Source organism: Mesitornis unicolor, unplaced genomic scaffold (genome assembly GCF_000695765.1).
Source record: "Mesitornis unicolor isolate BGI_N332 unplaced genomic scaffold, ASM69576v1 scaffold28410, whole genome shotgun sequence".
Classification (NCBI taxonomy): domain Eukaryota; kingdom Metazoa; phylum Chordata; class Aves; order Mesitornithiformes; family Mesitornithidae; genus Mesitornis; species Mesitornis unicolor.
Genome location: NW_010156680.1, coordinates 16,240 through 36,903, shown reverse-complemented (window position 1 = coordinate 36,903; position 20,664 = coordinate 16,240). Strand labels below are relative to the sequence as shown.

The following is a 20,664-nucleotide window of genomic DNA, read 5'->3' as shown; positions in this document are numbered from 1 at the left end:
TCAGCAGGAGCAATCCAGTTATTTTCAGTTTAAATGATCAAACTTTTGATACTGGAATCTAATTACTTAGAAGTAATCTGCAGTTTATTATTAGGAGAAAATAATTTTGGCAGTGTTAAAGCAAAGCAGGCTGTTCACAGGTCATTCAAAGAAATATTTTTTAACTATTTGTTGCAACTTAAATTCCAATCCTAATAGGAATCCTTATATGAAAAACATACCTTGTATATTTGTGGTTCTTATACTAGAAATAGTGTTCTGAGCAGAAAACTTGCTATGAGAACTAAAACTCACAGAAAACAGAAGCAGTAAGGAATGTTTATGAAATCTTGTTAATATTTTTATTTCCAGAGGCTGCAGTAGATAGACAGATCACGTTTCCTTTATCTCCAGCTCATAATAATGAAGTGGAGAGAAATGGAAAACCAGGACTGGTTGAATTCAGTGAAGAAATGCAGTATATGGATGTAGAGGAACCACAATGTAAGTTTTATTTCTCTTGTTATACAGTGCTTTAAAAATGAGGTTGCTTTTTTCTTTTTTTACTAATACACTGGCATTTCTCTGCAAAAATTTCTCAGCCATTTAAAATAAACTGATTTCTCATCCCTCTTCACCTTTGCCTGTCTCACTGGTTTGTTTCATGTTATTGCCAAACGTAAACTTACCCTGTTCCAGCAGTATTTTACTTAGTTTCCTTAGATAGTTTTAATAGAATATTTCTTTGCATACGTGGCTTTTTTAGAAATTGCCGCATAAACCAAGAAAAAATAATAAACAGCTAGTAAAGAATTTATAACTAGTCATGTTGACTTTCAACCACATCAGACTTGCTGTGCCTGTTTTTATAACCTTTTTGGTAACCAGTACTCTTCCACTAACTCTCTGTTAGAGAGACTATGAAAGGCAATCAGACTGGATCTGAGTGAGGAGAGCTACAGACTAAAAACAGCTAGTTGGAGTGAATCAGTTCCAGGACTATAATTCTTTTTCTTGGTCCTTTCAACAGTCGTACTTTACACCTTCTTTTTTTTGATGTGATCGGGCTTACCTGGAGCATTGGGTCTCTGCCAACCCAAACCATTCTGTGGTTCTGTGACTCCAAGAAAGGTGTTGCAAAGGATGAGGGGAAGGGACCAAAGGGGCGATAGAAGTGCTGCAAGGAGGTGTTTCATGCTGAGAAGGAAGCAGCAGATGAGTGAATAATAATTTCAATATACCACTGGAGAAACAAATTAGTGTCATCTTTTTTCTTTTTTTTTTCTTCTAACAGTTCTGTCCTGCTTCAGAAAAGACTCAGTAAGAGTTATGAATCAAAGTAATTGGTTCGTCATATTATCAGTTGTGTATTTTGTGGCCCTGATGAACCAGTCAATATATTATCCTTATAATAGGACTGAAAACGCTTTGAAAACTGCCACTTACCTTTATTGATTTCAAGTGAACCTCAAGTAATTGTTAGTTTTTTCAATGTAGAGTTTATGTATGTAGTGATCAGAGTTTGACGTGGTGTATTTTTAACCCATGCAAATGATCAGATTTTGTGACTTAATTATGAGTAGTTCAGGTCCGTATTACTCATGTTTTTTAAGGTCTTAGATTGTGTCCGTTTCTGGAGGAACATAAGGAAGATATACTTTGTGGTCCAGTATGGCTGGCTACTGGACTTGATCTATCAGGACATGCTGGAATGTTGACATTAACAAGTCCAAAGCTTGTTAAAGGTAAGCCAGTTTATTTTGCTATTCACATGAATACTTCTGTAGCCAGACTTTGGTTTGTATTTGTTTCCACACTGACAAATTTTGCTGTGTAACACAATATTGAGTTACCTTTTCAAACTGATGCTAAAGTACTGTAATTAATGTAGTTGAGCTCTGTGAAGTTGTTTACAACTTGCCCTATTAAACTATGCAAATTCTCTCTCCCCCCTTTCTTTATTTTCCCCCTCATTTTAGGCATGGCTGGTGGCAAGTACCGCTCATTTTTAATTCATGTTAAAGCAGTGAATGATAGAGGAACAGAAGAAATCTGCAATGGTGGTGTTAGACCGGTAGTTAGAATACCGTCTCTAAAACCTCAGACTAACAAGGGCCATTCCCTTGCTTCCTTGTTGGCAAAAGTTGCAGCAGGCAAGGTAATGAACAGCCAAGAAAGACATCTGTGTTAAAGTTGTAAAATTGGTATGATTTCTGTGTTCAGAAAGTGAAACAGCTGTTAGAAGAATTAAGATCCATTAAAAATTATTTTTTTAAGAGTTGACACTGTTAATTTCTCCAAGAATCAGAGTTCAGCAAAGTTATTTCTTCTGTGCAAATTCAACTGAGAAGATCTGTTCTGCCACTTTACCATTCTGAGCACTTGTGTTTGAAACTTCTGTCTCCATGAGAGTTTTCAGGAGCTGAAAGACTTCATCCTCTTAACAAAAATCTTTTTGTGTATTTTGTTCTTGATTGTTGTAGTTGTTAGCATTGGATGATACAATGTATGTCTTGTGGACATTATTAGAATGGTTAGAGCATAATAAATTACAGAACATTGTTAAATGTGATGTTCCGTATTAACTTAATGAATAAAAGTTGTCTCTTTTAGTACAATGCTCAAACCGAGTGAGAAATTTTACTGAACTGTACACACTTCTCTGAACAAGGTATATGCGTGAAACAGTCAAAACCAATGGGATTTATGAACTTTTTTTTTCCCCCCAAAATAAAAAAATCAGGAAAAGCCATCTAGCAAAATTGAAGCCACTAATTGTACAAGAAAATCAGATAATCTGAGAGGCTGTGACTTACTTCAAGAAGTCTCTGTAACAATTAGAAGATTTAAAAAAACTTCCATTTCAAAGGAAAGGTTAGTAGACGGTTTTTAATTCTAAAAAAATAGTAGTTTTAGTTATACTTCTCCTAGAATAATTAGTTCTCCAAATAGCTCAGGTCAAACCACTGTTTCATGTTGTCATTTCATAAATGTGTTTTATATGGAAAATCCTGTAAATTGTCAGTTCGAGGGCACTATGCCATGCAAGTTGTGGTTGAATAACACCATGCATGAAATTTGCCAGACTTAAAAAGGCAAGTAAAGTAAGTAAGTTTTCTTGGTAAATTAGGTAAATTATTTGCACAGACTTTTTTTAAAGGAAGCATCTTTCCTTTCTGTTTTCACATGCTGTCTTGTTTCTTACAGCAGAGAGTACGTTATTTGTCAAAAGGTTTAGAATCAAATTTAACTTACAAGTTGTTTCTCAAAAAATGTGTTAGTCTCTATGGATTGGTACTACAGACCTACGTATGAATAATGCAGTATTTAATTTGTGTTGCCAACTGCCACCCCACAATGGTGGCACCAGCTGTAATGGGCTTAAAGAGGTCAAAGGCTGCAAAGAAATATGTGCAAATGGTTGCCAAATAGTGTGGTTAATGAGTGATGTTGAAAAGTGATGATGAAAGTTTGTTTAGATTTAGAAGCTACTAGACAATTTAATAGGAAAAATAAAAATCCCTGAAGGTTATTTAAATATACAGTAACTTCAAAAATTCTGTGAACAGGAAATTGGAAGATTGGGAACATGTGCATGGAAAGTATCATACGTGCTTACGTATTACAGAGGCAAAGGTCCCTTCCAACCCTTATCTGTTGTAGTAGTACACAGGGGTTGGAAGGGACCTCTGAAGATCATCCAGTCCAACCCCCTGCTAGAGCAGGATCACCCAGAGATCACACAGGAACACGTCCAGACAGGTTTTGAATGTCTCCAGAGGAGACTCCACAACCTCTCTGAGCAGCCTGGTCCAGTGCTCTGGTACCCTCACAGGAAAGAAGTTTTTCCTTATGTTTAAGTTGAACCTTCTGTGTTCCAGTTTGTTACCATTGCCCCTTGTCCTGTCGCTGGGCACATCTACTAAGAGTCTGGCACCCACCCTTTAACTATTTATATACATTAATGAGATCTTCCTTGGTCTCCTCTAAGCTGAACAGACCTAGGCCTTTCCTCATATGGGAGATGCTTCAGTCCTCTCATCTTAGGGACTCTGAGCTGGACTCTCTCCAATAGTTCCTTGTCCTTGAACAGGAGACCAGAATTGGATGGAGTATTCTAGATGTGGCCTCACCAGGGCAGAGTAGAGGGGAAGGAGAACCTCCTTCGACCTACTGGCCACACTCTGCTTAATGCACCCCAGGATGCCATTGGCCTTCTTGGCCACACATTGGCTCGAGGTCAGCCTGCTGTCCACCAGGACTCCGGGTCCTTTCCCCTGAGCTGCTTTTCAGCAGGTCAGACCTTAGTTTTGCTGTCATTTAGGCATCTTTTTTTTCACTGCTTCTATGACAGTTTACAAAGCTGGAGGGACGCTTCGAGAAGCGAATGGCCAAATTGGATAATTCTGTTTTTTATTTCCTTCCCCTCCTCCCTAGAGTTCAACGGTGTGCCATGTTACAGTTTTCAGAGTTCCATGAGAAGCTGCTCACCACCCTTTGCAAGAAGACAGATGATGGTCTGACTACAGAACATGCTCAGAGTCTTGTACTAGACACGCTTTGTTGGCTGGCTGGAGTTTATTCAAATGGACCTGGCAGGTAAGAGAGAAACTGTTTAAACTAGTGTGGCTATTTCTCAGTATCAGCTCTGTTAATAAAATAAAGTCTCATATAATTCTCTCAAGTATGCAACTTTTTTTTGCAGCTCAAAGGAAGGAAATGACAGCTTGCTTTCTAAAACACGTAAATGTGTGTCTGATATAATACGTGTTTGCTTCTTTGAAGCTGGGCGGAGCATAGCTCACAAATGTGCACGATTTCTTGCACTGTGCATCAGGTCAGTGCTAATTATATTTATCTATTTTTAGATACTTATATATGTTTGGAGGTTTTGCTTGCAATCTGAATTGCATATACATGTTTATTATCATTTAACGTTGAGTTTTTATAAAGCAAGAAGATCTGATGAGAAAAAATGTGTTAGAGTATGACTGCAAAGAACAGCAGTCTTTCAACTTCATCTTCTGGAGGAGACTTTGTGTTTCTTAGTTCATTAAATGTTAAAGTGCCTGTGTTACTTTGCAGCAATGGCAGGTGTGACCCAAGTCAGCAGGGGTTTGGATCAGTTCTTCTAAAAGCTTTACTTGACAATATGCCTCTCTTGCCTGCTGCTGCAACAGGTGGTATGTATACAGTGTTTGTTGTCTTAAAAATACATGGTACATTTGTTGTTGGGCATGTTTTGTTGGGCTCTGTTGTGAAATCAGAATCAGATAATTGTTCAGCTAGTACAAACTGCTTTTTGGAGTGGTCTGGTCAGATGGTATCCAAGTATGAAGTATTCATTTGTAGATGATGGAGTTTTAAGCAAGTTAGCTTGTTTAACACAGAGTGCTAAGGCATTGATGTTGTTGAGAGAGCTTAAGGAATTTTGCAAGAATATTCAAAGCAACCATAGACTCTGTTGGCATAAGTGAGAGTCAGGATTGTCTGTTGTTTCTGAAAATTAGGGGGTTTATTCCAGGGAGCCTGACTACCTGAATGATGTCCAACTAAGCAATCCACTTCTGCTAGTTCTGCACCAAAGGAAATTTTTAACTAAATTAAGTCCCTTCCTCATCTACATTGCAGAGTAATGGTATGTTAGTACTTTGTTGAATCCTTTTGAATACCAGATACAATGGGAAGATGACTTTAGCACTCATATTTGGGGTGGCAAGACCTGCTTTGCGTTTTTCACAATATGTTGAATTGCATCAAGCTTGGCATCACCATGGGGTCTTGCAGGAAAATTTGTTGGCAGTCCAAAATGCTTGTTGTGCTACCACCCAGGTAGAAACACTTAACACGCTGCTATTGAGAGTGTGGAAGGAGGAGGAAGCTGAGGTTTCTGTTTCCATACAGAACCACTGCTCCCAGATATGATCTGTAAGGAAACACTGCCTCCGGCAAATACAGAACAAGGAGGCAGCTGCCAAAACCAGAGGATAAGAGGAGAGGAAGAGTTGAATCTAGAGTAAGACTTGGCTCTGAAGGGATGGGAACCCCTAGCCTAGCACCTTAGTGTATCATGAGCATTTTGATTATTATGCTGAATAGGAGCAGTGGGCAGGTTCTTGGGAACCTGTTTTTCTTCAGTTATGAATTAGTTGACAAGAGAATTTGAAGTACTTGTGGAAACTAATGATTACAGAATGATTCTAAATTGGAGTCTCTTCAAAAAAAAAAAGGGGGAGGGGGAGAATGCTTCCTATTCTGTATTCAGAAACCATTGGATACTTCATTTATCATTTCCATTGATTATGCTTCAAAATACACTTTCTGAGTGGAAAATTTGCATGAAGTTTCACCTGAATTTTTTTTAATACAGGATCTGTGTATTGGTATTTTGTATTGCTGAATTATGTAAAAGATGAAGATTTGGCAGGATGTAGTACAGCTTGTGCATCATTGCTAACTGCTGTGTCCCGACAGTTGCAGGATCGGCTAACACCTATGGAAGCATTACTTCAAACAAGGTACTAAGAAATACAGTTGTAAACTTAATAACATTCAAACTGTCTAATGCTGTCCTCTGGTGTTCTCAAAAAGGTTTGCTGTTGAAAAAAAAACCTGCATTTTATTGTGTATGTTTAAGCAAGAATTAATTTGATTAAAGGAAATTTCTGGTGGTTCCGTTTTTGTAGCGGTTTCCAAAGCTGTATTATGACGATGGTAACATGCTGCTGTTAGGCAGCTCTTTCAGTTGTGATTTGTGGGCAAGAGTTTTTTACTCCCAAGCAAGATCAAGGTAGAAGAGGTTTGGTAGAGGTTAGTTCAGAATCTTCAAGATGAAATTGAAAATTTAGTAAGCTAAGTTTGGAGGTGGGGTGGTCTTTGTTTATTTTTTGTTTACTTTTTTCTTTAGATGACTGTAATCCCAAAATACTTGATGATAAAAACTTGTTCTCATGTGTTTTACTTGGATCCTTATGTTTTCTACTACATTCCTCCTCTCAGTTGTTAGCAATTTCCCTTTTGTGTAATGTCATCTTCTGACTAGGTACAGTCTTAGTATTTTGCAGCAAAAAGCATTGAGCCCAGACAATGTAGAAGCATTTTAACATTCAGAGAAGTCTAGAACCTGTTCTACCTTGTTGCTGGTGTTATAGTATTCATGTAGATACTTATTTTTTTGTGACTACTTGACCAAAAAAGTCATTTAAACACTCCACCATACTGATTATATTATTTTCCCCCTGCAGTACTGCCAGAGTGGGAGTAATGATGTTTTATTCTGTTTAGACATTTAAAGTACTTATAAGTGTTGATTGATATCCCTAGCAGCATTTCCTTTTTTTCTTCTTACTTCAGCTGGAAGAGCAAACTGAAGTGGAATTTCTTTTGCTGTTTTGGGGAACTGTACTGTATTTTTACTGACTTCTGATTTACCATGTGCAGGCATGCATGGCTAATTCTGTAAGGCTTGTAGTTCTAGTTTCCATGTCTGAGTGTGGTTGTGTTGTGTTTCCAGGACAGTATTACATCTTCAAAACTAGTTAGTAACAAAGATTTACTTATTTAGCATCATAAGCTGTTTGAAAAGGTCACCTAATCAATTAAAGTCATGAAGTGCAAGTAAATGGTAATTTCTAATATGTGTCAGTTGTATGAAAGAATAGTTTGGAAAAAATAATTCCTGAGGATTAAATACTTGGCCTTTTTCTGTAAATAATTTAATATAAATTCTGACTGTTTGAATAGTGCTGTTTGTCTTAACCTGTTTGCAGATATGGATTATATAGTTCGCCTTTTGATCCAGTTCTGTTTGATTTGGAAATAAGTGGCTCTTCGTGTAAAAATGTATACAACAGCAGCATTGGAGTTCAGTCAGATGAAATTGATTTGTCTGATGTTCTATCAGGTATGTACATTAACAGGAATCTGTTGTGGAAGAATTGGTAATTCTCTCTGTTACACTATTTGCCTTTAGTGAAGATGTGGTTTTATACTTTCCATCTGTTTTATAGCTGTACATAATGAAGTTCAAGATACACTCTTGCTTTGTGAGATCTCTTACATTTCCTGTAGCCCTTAGGGCAAGAAAAAAAGCCTCTTTCTGGAATTTGTTTTTTTCTTATCCTGTAGAAGATCTAAGAAAAGGCTAGAGATTGAACTGAAAGGCTGCTATCATTCCCCAGGTCAGAGTCATCTAGGAAGCATCTGTCAGTTCTGTTGAGCAGCTTCATTGAGTTAATATTCATTTAGACTAACAACCATCTCATAGGCAGAGAAACCTACATGGCTTTTTCTGAAGTTGGGAAGCTGCCATACGGCACTCTTCTGCTTAAATATTACAGATCTAATGAGATACTTTTCCTGTTTCAGAGGCATTAAAATACCTTAAAAGCATATTTGTATCTATCCTCTCAGGTTAGTTCATATGTGAATCTTTAGGCTGTGGAATGTTAAGAATGAAACAGTTTTACCTGTTAGGAAATTCTTTTCATAGTAAGCATATTCCTCAGTTGTAGTGACTCCTTTCCTTTTCTTGCATGCTCTTGTCCATCTCCTTTCAATCCCTCCCTCCATACAACACTCTGAACTTGTTAGTATATTGAGTAATAGTCTAGTTCTTATGCTAACTTGATGTACGATCTTAATTGGTCTGTTTTCTTTCTCTTCCTTTACAGTAACCTCAATGTGTTTTTGCACGCTCACAGTGTAGAAAGAATTGAGCATCTATATATAATTTATTTCTGGAATTAAGTTTACACTATTCTTCTGCTGTCACATTTGATAGTTTGACTTAAGATAAGCTGTTAAGATTTGGCAGCGTTGCCCATCTTAAAATATACTTTCCTTTATATTGTGGCCATGGCAGCGTTAAGGTGTTTGCTTCACAGCGTGAAGTAATAAAATATGTCAATTATATTTAGTTGTCTCTTTTGATTCTTCATGACTTGAAATGTCACTATCAAGAAAGCATTAGCTGATTGTGCAGATATTTACTTCTTTTTCAGGAAATGGGAAAATAAGTAGCTGTGCAGCTGCTGAAGGTAGTTTTACTTCCCTTACTGGACTTCTGGAAGTTGAACCTCTGCACTTTACCTGTGTTTCAACAAGTGATGGAACTAGAATAGAAAGGGACGATGCAAGTACGTTTACTGGTATATACAATTTTTCTTTTTTTTCTACTTAGCATAGTTCCACAATACACTGTTTTTAATTGGACACAATGAGCATTGTCTGACAAGCAGATTGCCTGTAATTTTTATAAGTCTTGAAATCGTTTGGGTTTTTAAAAAATAGTTATAATATGTGTAGTTAAACTTCTTGGAGCTTAACGAACAAACTGGATTCCAAATTTATTCATTTGAATCAATTTGTTTCTATCAGAATATAACATGCAACCTTGCATCTTTATCTGGCAGCCTTATGTTGCAAAAGAATTCAGGGCATAAGGTGGCTCTCCTGTAATGAAAACTTTGTATGTATCATGAGTGTGTATAGTCTAGAAACCATATACTTTGTAATTCAAAATTCTTACTTGCAGCAAGAACTAGATAAGAGGAGATAATTCTCTTGCTTTTGTATTGCTCTTAACAATTATTAAGGAATTAAATTAAAGGTGTGTTTTAGAATTTCATTTCTACATACATGTTTTTGTTTTGTTTGTTTGTTTCATGCCAGTGAGTACGTTTGGGGTTACCCCAGCAGTTGGTGCCCTCTCTTCTGGAACAGTTGGGGAAGCCTCGACAGCACTGAGTTCAGCAGCCCAGGTAGCTTTGCAGTCTCTCTCTCATGCAATGGCCTCAGCCGAGCAACAGCTCCAGGTGCTGCAAGAGAAACAGCAGCAGCTTTTGAAGCTTCAGCAACAGGTTGGAGGCTATTTGGCTATTTTTTAATGCTGTCTCTAAACTTCAAAAGCTGAGAAAGTAGTCGCAGAGATGGTCACCTTTTTTTTTCCCCCCTCGTTTTTTCCCCGTAGCGTATGTGAGGAAGGAGCAGCCCTGCACTGAGGATCACTCTTATTAAGCACAATGCTGAGAGTGTGTCTCATGCTGCTTTGGTCTTTCAGACTTTTTTTTGTGTATTTTGAGGGTGGGTTGGGAGTTTGTAATCAGAATGTCTGAGATTGAAAAAGCCCACTGACAGGGAAAACACAACTGCCAACACAGGGAAGTACCAGTCATAAAGCCATTGTCAGTAGGAGGCATGGCTATGTTTACTGTACTTTGCTGTTGAGCTGTAGATTTTTTGTTGTTTGAGGTTTTTTTATTACTCCAATTAATTAGTTACTCATGTGCCTGAGCAAATGAAGTCAAATTGAATAGTTTCATTTTTCAGCTTATAATTGGACATGTAACATCCCTATATTGAAGGTGGCTTGGATTTATTTAATCTAGTTTTATAAAGAAAGTTGAACTTGTAGTTCAGTACTACTACTGTATTCACAAGCAGTATTATTTGCTAGATACGCTGCTTTCATTTTTCCCCCAGAAAGCTAAGCTGGAAGCAAAACTGCATCAGACATCAGCAGCGGCAGCGGCAGCAGCAGCAGCAGCAGGAGTTGCTCCTGTTCACAACTCTGTGCCTTCTAATCCAGTAGCAGCCCCAGGGTTCTTCATCCATCCTTCAGATGTCATTCCACCCACACCAAAAACAACTCCTCTATTCATGACTCCACCTTTGACTCCACCTAATGAGGCAGTTTCTGCTGTTATTAATGCAGAGCTCGCTCAGCTTTTCCCTGGTTCAGTCATTGATTCCCCAACAGTTAACCTTGCAGCACATAACAAAAATACAAGCAAGTCTAGAACGGTAATTATTTTTGTTTGTTTTCCTTATAGAAGCAAGATACTGTAAACGTTATCAGAATCTGTTTCATACTTGAGTGCTAGTAAATATCTGTGTATTTAGATGAGATCTGAAAACTATCTTGCTGTCATAAGTCTTCCTTTTCATATGGTCTAAATTTAGTGATAAAGTTGTTACAGTACCTCAAATGGTTTCTTTTAATTGGAGCTAGCTTAACTGTATAAAGAGTTATTAACCCTTTGAACTTTAGTATTTAATGTATTTTGATGGTTCATGCTGAAATCTAAATGTAGTGAGACATTGTCAATATTGTGGATCTTTAAATCATGAGAGGTTTTCTTAGTCTTTTGTAACTGACAGCTTATTATAAGTGCGTAGATTTTAATGACTTAATTTTACTGATGTTTTCCCGCTCCTCAGAATCCACTCGGATCCGGTCTTGCTCTTGCAATATCTCACGCTTCACATTTTCTTCAACCTCCACCTCATCAGTCAATTATTATAGAGCGAATGCACTCAGGTAAAAACAGAATTCCTAATAATAATTTTGACACACTTCTAATAAGTGGAATATTTTCCAGGGTTTTAAGTAAGTTGCTTAGCTGCAGTCTCATTTGGCTTTCTGAAGAGAAGATATTTCTCTATTTGCATTTGTGTTGTATTTGGAAGTTTGGGCCCAGCAGTCAGTGATGTTTATCAAGTTGAAAAATCCTGGGGGGCAGGGAGAATATGTTGGGTCTCTGGAAAGAGAATTCATTCTGAAAATGATGCATAATACTAATGAAAATAATGCATAAAAAGCATAACTTATATAAGGTTGAAGCTGAAATTTTATTTTCAAAGCTGTAGTGAGAGATTCTGAGATTGTGCAGCTATTCTTAACCTCAAATGTACACCTTTTGAACACTATATAAACAGTGGCTTTATTGTTTGAGATGTAACATCTCTCTGCTGCTTAGCACAGACTGGTGTTGTAGGCAGTGCTGTGTTTTTCCCCTAGGAGCAAGAAGATTTGTGACCTTAGACTTTGGAAGACCTATACTGCTGACGGACGTATTGATTCCCACTTGTGGAGATTTGGCTTCTTTGTCAATTGACATCTGGACTTTAGGAGAAGAAGTGGATGGAAGGCGACTGGTAGTAGCTACTGACATCAGCACACATTCACTTATCTTGCATGACTTGTTGCCACCCCCAGTTTGCAGGTTTATGAAGGTAAAGAGAGAAAGACTGCACACTTTATCTTAAACTCTTGATCTTTTTTAGTATGTGAAGTTTCTCTCAAGTTCTCTTCAGACCAAATTTTAATTTTTGGCTATAATTTTTTAATGAATTTTTTACTTGGTGTTTATTTTGACTGTTTTGATACAATTGTGTTACAGTATAGCTGCATTCTCTTTCAGATCACTGTTATTGGTCGATATGGTAGCACAAATGCCAGAGCAAAAATCCCATTAGGATTTTATTATGGCCATACCTATATCTTACCCTTTGAAAATGAGCTGAAACTAATGCATGATCCCCTCAGAGGAGAAGGTGAAGCTGCAAATCAGCCAGAAATTGACCAACATTTGGCAATGATGGTTGCGCTGCAAGAAGACATACAATGCAGGTTAGAAGGAAAAAATGTGTACTTTTAAGTTAAAACACTGGGATATCATAATGTTAGATTTTTTTTCTTCCAGTGATATTCTTCAGACCAACCAAAACTCTGCCTTTGTTGTAGAGTTGTTACATTGTATACCTTTATAGCACTAACAAAAATCATACTGTGTTTTATTTCAGTATCTGTTTTAATAGTGCATTGAAAGTGGAACAGAAGTCATATTCTGGCAGGATGACTGTCAAATGTATTACTGTTTGCTAATGTCTGTTTAATTTTGTGTTGGAATGTTTCCTTTAGGTACAATTTGGCCTGTCATCGGTTAGAAATCCTCCTGCAAAGTATTGACCTGCCACCACTCAATAGTGCTAACAATGCCCAGTACTTTTTACGAAAGCCAGACAAGGCTGTAGAAGAAGATAGCAGAGTATTTTCTGCTTACCAGGACTGCATTCAGCTACAGCTTCAACTCAACTTGGCTCACCATGCTGTTCAGAGGCTCAAAGTAGCTTTAGGCGCAAGCAGGAAGGCATTGAAGGAGCAATCTGATCCAAAGGAGTTGATTCAGATGTCATCCACAGAACAGTTACGCACCATCATTAGATACTTACTGGATACTTTGCTTAGTCTGCTTCATTCTTCCAATGGTTAGTATTTTTTGAAGTTTTGATATTATTGTCATGTTAGTAGAAACAGTTTGCAAATGTTCCTATTTCTTGATCTGTACTTTCCCACTATAAAGCTTTTAAACTATGTTCAGGCATGTTTTACTATAACTTTAGTAGACTTTAGAAATCGCTTCTGTGGAGCGGGGAGGGGGGAAGTCATAAAAGCAGTATCTCTGCTCAGTTCATGATTTCTAATTTGCAGTAAGGTTTTTTATTTCCTAAACTTGCCATTGAAAGATGTTTTTTGGAGAATCAAAATTGGGAAGTCTGAGCAGGAGTCATGTGTTCTGTTTGTTACAGGGCAGAACATTCTTCTGTTGATAAATATGTGTTTGTCTTGCAGTTTTCTGTTCCAGTTTGTTCTTAAGGATAAAGATGGTTTGAGTTTTAGCTTTGTGTAGGTTCCATGGGAGTATTTACACTGCTATGAAATCGATATACTTTTGAACAAATGACCTGGTCTTTATGGGTTGCCTCCAGAATTACCATCACCCCATATGTTCCTTCTTCCTTCCCCTCTGTGCCAATCAGTCTAATCATAATAGTTTTAAAAACTTCCTGCAAACTTTTTCCTCCTATGTTTCAAGCCACGGTGACCTTAACCATAGTTGCTTGTTCTCTTTTCTTAAAAGGGCACTCTGTTCCTGTGGTTCTGCAGAGTACTTTCCATGCTCAAGCTTGTGAAGAATTATTTAAACACCTGTGTATCAGTGGAACCCCAAAGATACGATTGCATACTGGCCTTCTGCTTGTTCAGCTCTGTGGAGGAGAAAGATGGTGGGGTCAGTTCCTCTCAAATGTACTGCAGGAATTATACAATTCAGAGCAACTTCTCATATTCCCACAAGACAGGTAAGGTTTAAATCTATATTGATACAGTACCTGTGGGTCACTTAAGTAATTCCATTGTTCATAACTTAACATTGGAATTGAAGGATACTTATCCACCTATTCAGTTGATTTAGGAAATAATCTCCAAAAACCACTGCAAATGATAAATGTCTGATTGCAGTTTATTTATTACACCTATTTGGTGCTTATACCACAATAAGTTGCTATTTTTCCTTACTTGGAGATCTTTGCAGACCTAGCAGAATTGCGCCCAGGTGTCAAAATTGCCTTCTCATTTATCGGGCTTAGATGCAACCTCATCATAGCGCTGCTTTTTTAGTGCCGTTGGAAGTAAGATTGAGACTGAGAAGCACACTATTAGCATTTAATACAGTGATTTCTCTCAGAGAAGAGCAAACAAGCGTAGAGTTGAGCATTGAATGTTAGATGCATTGATTATTTCAGACTATTGATTAAGGTCTTTGACATTCTAAATATTAGCCTTTTATTTTAATCAAAAATATTTGCTGAAGGCTTCCTGCCTTCTTTAGACAGCAATATTTATATTTTCATAATTACTTAAAATTAATTAGTTCAAGGAGTTTAAGAATGCATGGATTTAATTTCCTATCTCTGCTATTCAGTGTATTGTGTGTAATAGGAAATAAAACAGGTGAATCTTGTTTCAGATGTACAAAGTGGAATGCTCTACTGACCTCTTGAGGGTGAAAGAGAAAATGTTTACCCTAAAATACTGCATTATCCTTACAATAGAATGTGAAATCCAGTTCACTTGCTGGGCCACAGTATTGCTTTCTATAGTAATCTGCTTGTATCTCAGATGAAAGCCTAGGGGAATATTGTTCTATAAAGGATTTTTCAGAATGTTACTGGATCTGAAAAATAAATCAAATCTTAAATGTGTAAATTTTATTTTTAGGGTCTTCATGTTGCTTTCTTGCATTGGCCAAAGATCGCTTAGCAACAGTGGTGTCTTAGAAAGTTTACTTAATCTCCTGGATAACCTGCTGTCACCACTGCAACCTCATTTACCTGTGCACAGAAGAACTGAAGGTAGTCCTCTAATTTGGGAAACTATATTTTCATATTCATTATAAGCTAGAACATTGAGAGACTAGCTGATTATTTTGGCATGTTAAAAGAAGAAACTGCTTATTTAATGTATTTTCAAAACACAGTTGTCTTAAAATGAGCTGAAACTTCTTGTTCTTTAGGTGCTAGAAGAGATTCCTTTCCCTAAAACCTCCCCTCCACCTCTTGCCATTTAAATCTGAGCAAAATCAGTTCTGTTGCTTTTAATTCAGCTAGGAATCTTTAAAGTTTTAACAAAGTGGGAGGAACATCCAACATGTAGACAGCTCTAGTGAATGACTTTGGAATTTAGCATTTTAGAGAGAAGTGTCCCCTTTTGCTCATGATTCTTTCTAAGTTTCAAGAATTTGAGGTTGAAACACAGTTATGAAGACAAGTTCGTTAGGTGTATCTGCATGGTTTCTGCAAACTATATGGGTTAGGTTTTGGGGTTTTTTGTAATCACAAGGAATTCACATTTTTTTGACCCTAAAAAAAATACTGAAATTATGTTCTCCAAACTTGTTTTTCTTTGAGTGTGTTCTAAACTACCTGAAGTTTGAAGAAAGTGCCTGCTTTTGAAAACATCAAACTACACTACTTTACTTGTTTCATACATGTAGCAGAGCACCCTGGAAGATGTTGTTTAAAATCCTTAGCATTGTGAAGTTGATAACTGCCAGCTGAGACCTTGTCCTTGCTTCTTACTTTGTCTCCTGATGTAAACAAGCCTACAGCTGGCATCAGAAGCTGTCCTATTGCTTGCTATTGGTCCGCATATATACTTTTCTCTATCGAGGCCATATCCTGCAGTAGTCTAACTAGTTTGAGGCAAACCCAAGCTTACGTCTCCTCTACCTCTGTTTGCACTCTCCCCACAGCTGCCAATTCCTTTCATAGCTCTTGCCTTACTAGTTGTCCTCACGGAGGACTTTAGGAAGCAGAAGTAACTGATACTTCAGAGCTTTATTTGCTGGTCTTCCAGCTTCCTTCTTCCTGGACAGTACAGGTGAGTACTAGGGTATTACTGTGTGTGGTAGAAGCATCAGGTACAGCAGAAGAAATTCCTCGTTGAGAACTATCACACATAACCAAGGGTGAAAGGGGTAAATCTTACTGGGGAAAAAGTCAGGGGAAGAAAAAGGACAATCAGAGCACGAGGTGAGTGTTGTAGATAGAAGTTAATAAACTTTGAGGCAGAGGGTGGGGAAAAGGAGTAAGCTAAGAACACTTGAAGAGAGAGAGGGGAAACTGAAAATACGGATTTTTTTTTTTTTAAGAGATGAAAGGAAAAGAAATACTTTAGTATGTAAAGTTATGTACTTCACTTTGCAGCGGGCTCCTTTCTTTTTATTCTGGCAACCAAAAAAAGTGTATTGTCGTTTCCAGTGCTACTCACTTCTATTCCTGCAATTCAGTTTGCAGTTCTTGTTCGGGTCCTGTTATGGGGAAGCCTCCTGTTCCTCTGCCTGCTTGGGCTGGGCTGCTTTTCTGCCAGTGGACAGAAAACTGGAGTTAATAGTCAGGGTCTGCGTCCCATTGCTTGGACTGTCAGCAGCTACCTGTGACTTTGCACAAGTCGTTTCTGTGCCTTAGTTTTCTTGTTTGATCTGGAATTAATAATTCTTCGAGTTAGTTAAACCTTTGAGATCAGTGCATGAAAAGTGTAGTGTAGTCAAATGTGTCTCCGCACAGTGCGCACATATGAAAATTTGCGTGTAATGTCTAGTACTAATAACTTTGCCATATTAATATTATGTAAAAGTATGCCATTTGCATGATGACTGATTAAGTGGTCATTAATTGTAGGTTTCTGGACTCATGAGTTCACTTTAGAACTGTTTATTTAGATTTGCTCATGCACACAAAGATTTTTCTTGCATGATATACAAGAAACAGGGTATTTTTTCTCTTCTGTCTGTACAAAAATATTGCATTTGGTTACTGAAATAGGCAGTAGCCAGTCATTAGTGCTGCCAGCAGGGTTCATCTAGTTTGAACTCAGTCTTGGCATTTTTTTGCATCTTATTCCAATGTCTATGTGAAAATATACTTAAAGGAGTAAAAATTAAGGTATTTGGGTGCACTGTTATAACTGTCTTGTTGGAGCCCTGGTTAATGGAGGAATTTCACGCTATGGAATTTGAGACTTCAATGTGAGCAGCTGTCATTCTGCATTTGATATTTAGGAAATTTAGATGCACAGGTTTTGATTTTTTAAAATTCTGCTTAGCTTTTAGCTTCAACAGTAGAGGTGAAGCTTTTGACTTCTGGCTTCATTAGACTAGAACTGTGACACTTTCTCTTGCACCTGATTTCTACACTGAATGTTTGATTTCTTCCCTCATTTATGAGTCCTCAGACTGTTACCCTCACTCTAAAAAAAAAAAAAAAAGGGACCCTCATTTAAAAATAAAAAAAAAGGAGGGGAGCAGAATCTGTGACATAGTGAAATGTGTGCCATCTAATGCTTCTTATAATTTCTTTAAAACTAGTTTGTTATGGCTTCAAAACTTAATAAGGCAATAAATCTATTTATTTTGAAGGAGTTTTAGACATTCCCATGATCAGCTGGGTTGTAATGCTGGTGTCCAGACTACTAGATTATGTAGCTACAGTTGAAGATGAAGCAGCCACAGCCAAGAAACCTCTGAATGGAAAAGAGAGGGAACGATTTTTAACAGGTATGTAACACTTACTATCAAAACTTGTTTCTATGGGTATTGGTCTTGGAGCTGTTCAAATACTTAGAATATATTTTCAAAATACCAAAATTTCAAAAAACCAAGATTTTAGGAACAGATGTTGTGATCATTTGCACTGTTTTCTGCTTTATGTTCCCTTCTCCATAGAAATATGACCCCTTTCTTTTTTTTAAGTAAAAAAATACAGGATTGATTTTACTTTCTTAAATGTCAGTATATTATTCCGGGACCTGGCAATTGAGAATATCCCACGTTGAGGCCATTTGTATTGTGAGAAAGGGCAGCAGTATGGCTTCATAACTGCTTCGGTAATTGCCATGGTATTTGTATCCAGTATTTTTAACTGCATTTTTTGGTTGTTGTTGTTGTTGTTGTTGTTGTTGTTGTTGTTGTTGTTGTTGTTGTTGTTATTATTCTTTAAGTGGATTAGCTGTGGAGTTTTTCGAACATAGTTTATGGTTTTTTGTGTTATGGAAGCTGTTCAGGTAATTTAGTTAGGACAGTCTTGCTTACCTCCTTCATATGTTTTAAAAATAATGAAAACAAGATGGTACCACTGCATTTTAAAATTACTCAGAAATATTACCATCAGTGCTGATAGTTGCATAATACTAAAAGCGATTTTGCTTGTTTCTTTAGCATTTAGTGTATGGAGATGCTAGCTATTGCTGCAACATAAATGCTTTTCTCTGGAGTTAAGTGAGTTTCAATAAGATGGATTAATATCTCCCTTTTTTTTTTCCTGTTTCCACTAGGAAACCAGTGGAGTTTCATAAATAATAGCCTTCACACTCAGAGTCTGACCAGATCTACTAAAGGCAACAGTAGCCTAGATAGACTGTATTCCCGAAAGATCAGAAAACAGCTTGTGCATCATAAACAGGTGACTTCCAGCACGGTAGTGGCTATTTTCACAAAAGTATATCTCATTTATAGTATTTCTCATTCCTTGAAAGAAAAGCTTTGGCCTTGGGACTCATTCAGCCTTGCTTTTGCATAGACCTGGTTCTGTAGCTAAAGGCTGCCTGACTTCTTTGACATTTGTCTCAAACCATGGAGCATGAGATCTGCTCTAAGAACAGATGTTGGAGTGTACTCGTGTACTCTGTAGCCCATATTAGACAATAAATATAATTTACTCTCTAGATATATCTGGGTACGCCTGAATGCAAGCAGCTGAGCTGTGATTTTAAAGTTTGTAATTCTTAAGAAAAAAACCTTTCATTTCTAAATGCAACCTTGCTGGTTTTATGACCCTGGGCATTTATGCCTTGGGCTCCTTTAAAAATGCTATTTCTTCTTAAACTTGATCTGTTCTGGGTCTAGTAGTAACCCCTTATGGTGTCTTAGTTAAAGTTGCATAAAAACTGTATTTTAAGAGCTGAAGTTACAGCTTGAACTGAAGATTACTATCATATGAACATACTGATCCTTTTAACATCTTATTGCTTAAATTTTCATTTTTTCCTATTAACATTTTCTTTTAGCAACTTAACTTATTAAAAGCAAAGCAGAAAGCTTTGGTGGAACAGATGGAGAAAGAGAAAATACAAAGCAACAAAGGATCATCATACAAACTTTTAGTAGAACAGGCAAAACTAAAGCAGGCTACTTCAAAGGTATGATGTTCTGAAACTGTAACTGACTTCTTGTCCTTTGTGTGAGAAGACCTGTTCATGCAAAGTCATTTTTTTCCTACGTTGACCTTATTTTAAAAAGTTATTTCATCACGACTGCTATCAAGTATATTCTGATGCTGAAAACAGCAGCCATCTGGAAATTTCTTGTACTGTGAAATAAATCCTTTATCTTTCTACAGGGGTTTTCTAGGCTAGTCATGGCTAAAATCACTAATAATCTTGTAGCTTTGGGAATGCCAGTCATATCTTTAAACTTTGGATGACCTATACCAGTAGAAATGTAAAGTTGTATTTTATACGTCTAACTTTTCTGCGTAATAAGCTTTTGGATGCTCTCCTGGTGGAGTAATCAGGAAATTATCATGCTGGTGACCATCTCCCGGAATTAATAGGTACAACTTTTGAGAATGTTTTCTGAGCTTTTTCAGAAGCTTTTTAGCTTCCTAAAAGCACTTGTCACATACGTTGTGGCATCTTGCAGTAAGGTGCAGATACTGAGAGTGGATGTGGCAGTTGAAGTATTATTTTGATTATGAGATGAGGTGCTGAAATCTGGGGTTTTTTAGAGACATCAGCATGGACTTTACAGGCAACACAGAAAAATGTGTATGTCTTTTTAACTGCCAAACTTGGGTATCTCTTTAAATTTATACTCTCTAGTTCCAGAAGTACTAATGTCTGTTAGGATAACTGAAAGTAGGCCTGTGGAATGACATTATATAATGTTGGACCATAAAGGCAATCTAAAGGGAAATCTTACAACCACTTCCAGTAATCATGGGGGAAAGAAAAAAAAAACAAAATTTGAAACACCAGTTTAAAAATAAAGCCCTAAGTTTTCACTAACTCTGCTTGTCATGAGCTGTTCTTTCCTGCACTGTCTTCAGCTTTATTCCAGCAGGTTATATCAGGGGGGCTGCTCTGCTGGTGGCCCCCTTGAGACATCCTGAAATGAGTCGCTGGCTGAAATCTGCTGCCCAGCTATTTAAGTTTCCCATTATGGCAGGCACGTTGCATCAAAAAAGCATGTTGAACTAAAGAGTTTTCCCCTTGCGGTATCTTAACATCTGGTTATGATATTACTGTACACTTGACAGTTGCATTTCATGCTGTTTTTACTACTTTGCCTACTAATCACTTTCAGTTACGACAAGCTGTGAGCAAATAAAACATTTATTGCATTTAGGAGAAAGCTGAAACCTTTCTGTTAGTTAATAGTTCTTTCTCTGGTCTACTTCAGTAGCTACTACTTAAGTGAGATTACAAGAGACATGTGTTACCTTGTGGTACAACGAACTGAGCTGCTAAATGTGTGCCCTTGGTAGATGGGAGGATTCATAAAAGCA

General features: G+C 37.3%; 1 protein-coding gene across 1 annotated transcript in view; it reads left to right on the top strand.

The window, feature by feature from the left end:
- Window positions 1–20,664, top strand: part of BIRC6 (baculoviral IAP repeat containing 6) — a gene marked incomplete at its 3' end in the record, with an annotated part of 69,353 nt that overhangs the window by 33,251 nt on the left and 15,438 nt on the right. Inside the window, exons 13-33 of the mRNA XM_010194080.1 lie at window positions 352–483; window positions 1,593–1,724; window positions 1,959–2,137; window positions 2,723–2,853; window positions 4,417–4,578; window positions 4,685–4,816; window positions 5,065–5,162; window positions 6,350–6,497; window positions 7,749–7,882; window positions 8,982–9,128; window positions 9,652–9,839; window positions 10,462–10,782; window positions 11,200–11,299; window positions 11,780–11,994; window positions 12,183–12,391; window positions 12,683–13,029; window positions 13,683–13,902; window positions 14,822–14,955; window positions 17,520–17,657; window positions 18,434–18,561; window positions 19,166–19,297. Of these exons, the coding sequence (XP_010192382.1) occupies window positions 352–483; window positions 1,593–1,724; window positions 1,959–2,137; window positions 2,723–2,853; window positions 4,417–4,578; window positions 4,685–4,816; window positions 5,065–5,162; window positions 6,350–6,497; window positions 7,749–7,882; window positions 8,982–9,128; window positions 9,652–9,839; window positions 10,462–10,782; window positions 11,200–11,299; window positions 11,780–11,994; window positions 12,183–12,391; window positions 12,683–13,029; window positions 13,683–13,902; window positions 14,822–14,955; window positions 17,520–17,657; window positions 18,434–18,561; window positions 19,166–19,297 (3,527 nt within the window). The remainder of the gene's footprint in view (window positions 1–351; window positions 484–1,592; window positions 1,725–1,958; window positions 2,138–2,722; window positions 2,854–4,416; window positions 4,579–4,684; window positions 4,817–5,064; window positions 5,163–6,349; window positions 6,498–7,748; window positions 7,883–8,981; window positions 9,129–9,651; window positions 9,840–10,461; window positions 10,783–11,199; window positions 11,300–11,779; window positions 11,995–12,182; window positions 12,392–12,682; window positions 13,030–13,682; window positions 13,903–14,821; window positions 14,956–17,519; window positions 17,658–18,433; window positions 18,562–19,165; window positions 19,298–20,664) is intronic.